The sequence below is a fragment of the Rhinoraja longicauda genome, chromosome 23 (assembly GCF_053455715.1).
Source record: "Rhinoraja longicauda isolate Sanriku21f chromosome 23, sRhiLon1.1, whole genome shotgun sequence".
In the NCBI taxonomy this organism is placed as follows: domain Eukaryota; kingdom Metazoa; phylum Chordata; class Chondrichthyes; order Rajiformes; family Arhynchobatidae; genus Rhinoraja; species Rhinoraja longicauda.
In genome coordinates this window covers 2738024-2744023 of record NC_135975.1, presented here as the reverse complement: position 1 = coordinate 2744023, position 6000 = coordinate 2738024, and the positions used below count along the sequence as shown (strand labels likewise).

Genomic DNA, 6000 nt, shown 5'->3' with positions numbered 1-6000 from the left:
AATCTCAATCACAATAATACTTTATTAGTCTTGCAACATACGAGGAATTTCATTTGCCTCACAGTCAAAACAATAAAAGGCAACAGGCCACTCAGAATCAGAATCAGAATCAGAATCAGAATCAGAATCAGAATCAGAATCAGAATCAGAATCAGAATCAGAATAACCTTTATTGTCATCCAAAAAAAACAAGTCTTTTGGACGAGATTTCGTTACCCACAGTCCAACAATAAGAGCAATAAAAATAAGCAATAACACACGCAATCACAAACCAACACAAAACAAAAAGAAACATCCATCACATTGAGTCTCCTCCAGTCCCTCCTCACTGTGATGGAAGGCCACAATGTCTTTTCTCTTCCCCTGCCGTCTTCTCCCGCGTTCAGGCTGTTGTAGTTGCCACGTTCCAGGCCGCGCCGGACGGTGAAAAATCCGTGGCGGGCCGACCCAAGCCCCGCGATCCGGGGCGGGCGAAGACGCTGCCGCTGCACGTCGGGAAGAGGGGTGATCTTATAGTGGTGTGTAAAATCACGAGGGGAATAGGTGGGGGAATAGAAGAACAGGGAATATGAATGCACAGTCTTTTATCAAGGGTAGGGGAATCAAGAACCAGAGAACATAGGCTTAAGGTAAGAGGGGGAAGGATTTAATAGGGTCTTGAGGGGCAATTGTTTTTCATACACAGTATTCAGTTTAGTTTATTGTCACGTGTACTGAGGTACAGTGAAAAGCTTTTGTTGCGTGCTAACCAGTCAGCAGAAAGACAATACATGATTACAATCGAGCCGTTTACAGTGCGCAGATACATGATAAGGGAATAACGTTTAGTGCAAGGTAAAGCCAGTAAAGTTAGATCAAGAATAGTCCGAGGGTCACCAATGAGGTAGATAGTAGTTCAGCACTGCTCTCTGGTTGTGGTAGGATGGTTCAGTTGCCTGATAACAGCCGGGAAGAAACTGTCCCTGAATCTGGAGGTGTGCGTTTTCACACTTCTGTACCTCTTGCCCGATGAGAGAGGGGAGAAGAGGGAGTGGCCGGAGGTGAGACTGGTCCTCGATTATGCTGCTGGCCTTGCCGAGGCAGCGTGAGGTGTAGATGGAGTCAGTGGAAGGGAGGTTGGTTTGTGTGATGGTCTGGGCTGCGTCCACAACTCTCTGCAATTTCCTGTAAATGGGCGGTCACGGTGGAGCAGTGATAGAGTTGCTGCCTTACAGTGAATGCAGCGCCGGAGACTCAGGTTCGATCCTGACTACGGGCACCGTCTGTACGGAGTTTGTACGTTCTCCCCGTGACCTGCGTGGGTTTTCTCCGAGATCTTCGGTTTCCTCCCACGCTCCAAAGACGTGCAGGTTTGTAGGTTAATTGTAGACAATGTTTAAAAAATTGTCCCTAGTGTGTGTGTCTGTGTTAATGTGGGGGGATCGCTGGTTGGTGTGGACCCGATGGGCCGAAGGGCCTGTTTCCGTGCTGTATCTCTAAACTCTAAACTTTAAACTAAACTATATGGAACTGTGTTCATTCACCCTATCTATGTCCCTCATGATTTTATACACCTCTAGAAAATCGCTCCTCAGTCTCCCCTGCTGGGAGAAATAAAGTCCCAGCTTGCCCAAATTCCTTCTGTAACTCAGTCCCTTGAGTCTTCACGACATCGTCGTAAATCTTCTCCACATTCCTTCCAGCTTAACGGCATCGTTCATGCAACAGGGCGACCAAAACTGGAGACATTACTCCAAGACAGACACAGAGTGCTGGAGTAACTCAGCGGGTCAGGCAGCATCTGTGGAGAACATGGATAGGTGACGTTTCACAGAGTGCTGGAGTAACTCAGCGGGTCAGGCAGCATCTGTGGAGAACATGGATAGATGACGTTTCACAGAGTGCTGGAGTAACTCAGCGGGTCAGGCAGCATCTCTGGAGAACATGGATAGGTGATGTTTTGGGTCGGGATGCTTTGTAAAACCCGACCCAACCCGAAACGTCAACCATCCTTTTTCTCCAGAGTTGCTGCCTGACCCGCTGAGTTACTCCAGAAACTTGTGTCCATCTTCAGTCCAAAACCAGTTCTTCTCTGCTCAATAACTCCAAGTGCAGCCTCACCACCTTCTATGTACTAAAACTCTCGTTTGTTTGTTTGTTTGTTTGTTTGTTTGTTCCTGAACTACAGCCAAAACGGTACACGGTAGCACTACAATTCTAGGCCCACCTTACTCACCGTCGTCCCTTTGGTGCCAATGGAAGACGTTTCATTGAAATCGGTGTTATGTTTTTTAAGTTATTCACATTTTAAAGTTTAAATCTATCTCCTAGGGAGGGAGGGGGGAGGAGGGGAGTGGAGGGAGAGGGAAGGAGGGAGGATAAAGGGGGTTGAGGGGGAGGGGAAAGGAGGAGGGGAGGGGAGGGGGAGGGGGAGGGAGGGGGGGAGAGAGAGGGAAGGGGAGGGGGAGGGATGAGGGTGGGGAGGGAGGAGGGAGGGGGAAGGGAGGAGGGAGGGAAGGGGAGGGGGAGGGGGAAGGGAGGAGGGAGGGAAGGGGAGGGGGAGGGATGCGGGAGGGGAGGGAAGGAGGGGGGAGGGAGGGGTTGTAGGGAGGGGGAAAGAGGGAGGATAAGGGGGGTTGAGGGGGAGGGGAAGGGAGGAGGGGAGAGGAGGAGGGGAGAGGAGGGGAGAGGAGGGGAGAGGAGGGGAGAGGAGAGGAGAGGAGGGGAGAGGAGAGGAGAGGAGAGGAGAGGAGAGGAGAGGAGAGGAGAGGAGAGGAGAGGAGAGGAGAGGAGAGGAGAGGAGAGGAGAGGAGGGGAGAGGAGGAGGGGAGAGGAGGAGGGGAGAGAGAGAGGAGAGGAGAGTTGTGGAGAGTTGTGAATCTGTGGAATTCTCTGCCTCAGAAGGCAGTGGAGGCCAATTCTCTGAATGCATTTCATGAGAGAACTAGATAGAGCTCTTAAGGATAGCGGAGTCAGGGTGTATGGGGAGAAGGCAGGAACGGGGTACTGATTGAGAATGATCAGCCATGATCACATTGAATGGCGGTGCTGGCTCGAAGGGCCGAATGGCCTCCTCCTGCACCTATTGTCTATTGTCTATTGGGGCAGGGGAGGGGAGAGGGAGGGTAGGGGGAGGGGGAGGGAGGAGGGATGGGAGGGGAGGGTGCTGCACCAATGCAGGAGAGGTTTGGGCCCAAAGGGTCCACTTGATCTAGTTTTATATAAATCTATAAACGCAGGCAAATGGAGCTGGTTTAGATGGGGCATCTTGGTTGGCATAGTAAGACAAGTCGGGCCGAAGGGCCTGTCCCCACGCTCTATAACTTTATGACAATGGCTGTAACTGTGTGGTGCCATCCCAGCCACTGTACGCATGTTGTGGATCAACACCTGTTCCTGACCAGCACCTCAATGACCCAATGGTACTTTAGTGCCGTGTGTACCAAGGTACCGTGAAATGCTTTGTTTCTGCACACCACATACTATTCACTGGAGTTTAGAAGGATGAGAGGGGATCTTATAGAGACGTAGAAAATTATAAAAGGACTGGACAAGCTTGATGCAGGAAAAATGTTCCCCATGTTGGGGGAGTCCAGAACCAGGGGCCACACACAGTCTAAGAATAAAGGGGAGGCCATTTAAAACTGAGGTGAGAAGAAACCTTTTTCACCCAGAGAGTTGTGAATCTGTGGAATTCTCTGCCGCAAAATGCAGTGGAGGCGAATTCACTGGATGAATTTAAAAGAGTTAGATAGAGCTCTAGGGGCTAGTGGAATCAAGGGATATGGGGAGAAGGCAGGCACGGGTTACTGATTGTGGACGATCAGCCACGATCATAATGAATGGCGGTATTTATTCACAAAATGCTGGAGTAACTCAGCAGGTCAGGCAGCATCTCAGGAGAGAAGGAATGGGCGACGTTTCAGGTCGAGACCCTTCTTCAGACAGAGGAGGTAGTCACCCATTCCTTCTCTCCCAAGATGCTGCCTGACCTGCTGAGTTACTCCAGCACTCTGTGAAACTTCACCTATCCATGTTCTCCACAGATGCTGCCTGACCTGCTGAGTTACTCCAGCACTCTGTGAAACGTCACCCATTCCTTCTCTCCCGAGATGCTGCCTGACCCGCTGAGTTACTCCAGCACTTTGTGAATAAATACCTTCGATTTGTACCAGCGTTTGCAGTTATTTTCTTACACTCAATGAATGGCGGTGTTGGCTCGAAGGGCCGAATGGCCTCCTCCTGCACCTGTTTTCTATGTTTCTATGTTTCTAACCCGGTAAAATCATACAGCAGTCCTCATCGAGGCCGTGCACAAGTGTCAAGTTACAAAGGTCCTTTGCGGAGTTTTATCTTCTCGCTGTGGAGATCCAGGCCTGACGTTGTAGGTGGATGTAGGTGCCCCTCCCCCCACACCGCGTCCCCCTTTGTTCTCGAAGCCCCCCCCCCTTCCCCCCCCATGCCCGGCCCCTCTAGGTTCGACAGGCGATATTCTTTGAAGCTGCCCCAATTCCTGTCACCCTGGATTCTGCCCCAAAACCTCTTCATCCGCAAATTCACTTCCTGACCTCGGACGTAAGCCGATCTGAACAGCAACACTCCCACCTCTCTCTCGCCCTCTCTTGCCCCATTTCCCAGGCATTCCCTGGCATTAAGTGGGCGGCACGGTGGCGCAGCGGTAGAGTCGGTGCCTCACAGCGCCGGAGACCCGGAATCCATCCTGACCGCGGGCGCTGTCTGTACGGAGTTTGTACGTCCTGCCCCGTGACCCGCGTGGGTTTCCTCCCACACTTGATTGGCTATGACACAATTGTGAGTTGTGTAGGATGGTGCTAATGTGCGGGTATTTATTCACTAAATGCTGGAGTAACTCAGCAGGTCAGGCAGCATCTCGGGAGAGAAGGAATGGGTCGAGACCCTTCTTCAGACTGATGTCAGGGGGTCGGGACAAAGGAAGGATATAGATGGAGGCAGGAAGATAGAGGGAGATCTGGGAGGGGAAGAGAGGGACAGAGGAACTATCTAAAGTGGTGACGTTTCGGGTCGAGACCCTTCTTCAGAGGTGACGTTTCGGGTCGAGACATTCCTTCTCTCCCGAGATGCTGCCTGACCTGCTGAGTTACTCCAGCATTTTGTGAATAAATACCTTCGATTTGTACCAGCATCTGCAGTTATCTTCTTATACTGCTAGTGTGCGGGGATCGCTGGTCAGCGCGGACTCGGCGGGCCGATGTTGTTCAGGGCCCTGCCATTAATTGTAATACTTTCTCCTTTCATTCGCCCTCCCAAAATGTGACCTCTCAAACCCCAGTGTAGGGAGTGGACTAGAATGTGGGCAATATGGAACTCATGTGAGCAGGTAACCGATGGACAGGCCAGCGCTGTGGGTTAATTGGTTTGGTGTAAGCTCAACTAAACTGACATCCACTGCGATTTTCGGGATTGTAACGCCCTTCTCTCCTGACCCGGCTTTCTTTTCTTGCAGGACAGTAAACCTCACATGACCGACTTCATCGTCAAATCCACCGTCTTCTCCCGCTACGCGTTCACGGCCGTTTCGTGTACCATGGTCAACCGGGCTCTGAGGGCCAAGGACGCCATCTTCCAGATGCAGTTCCCAGCCTCCGCCTTCATCTCCAACTTCACCATGTGGGCATTTCACTTGTTCCGCAGTTCACAAGCCCTTCGGCCCATCGAGCCATAGATATAGAGTGGTACAGTGCGGAAGCAGGCCCACACCGGCCCAACTTGCCCACACCGGCCACCATGTCCCGGCTACACTAGTCCCACCTGCCCCATATCCCTCCAAACCTGTCCTATCCAGGCAGACACAAAATGCTGGAGTAATTCAGCGGGTCAGGCAGCATCTCTGGAGAGAAGGAACGGGTGACGTTTCGGGTCGAGACCCTTCTTCAGGTATCCGTGTACCTGTCGAACGGTTACTTAAAGGGCGGCACGGTGGCGCAGCGGTAGAGTTGCTGCCTTACAGCGAATGCAGCGCCGGAGACTCAGATTCGATCC

At 51.7% G+C, this 6000-nt stretch overlaps 1 protein-coding gene across 1 annotated transcript in view; it reads left to right on the top strand.

Moving 5' to 3' along the window:
• itih5 (inter-alpha-trypsin inhibitor heavy chain 5) overlaps positions 1-6000 on the top strand; it is a 43040-nt gene that overhangs the window by 1534 nt on the left and 35506 nt on the right. Inside the window, 1 exon segment of the mRNA XM_078419381.1 lies at positions 5465-5628. Within this exon segment, the coding sequence (XP_078275507.1) occupies positions 5465-5628 (164 nt within the window).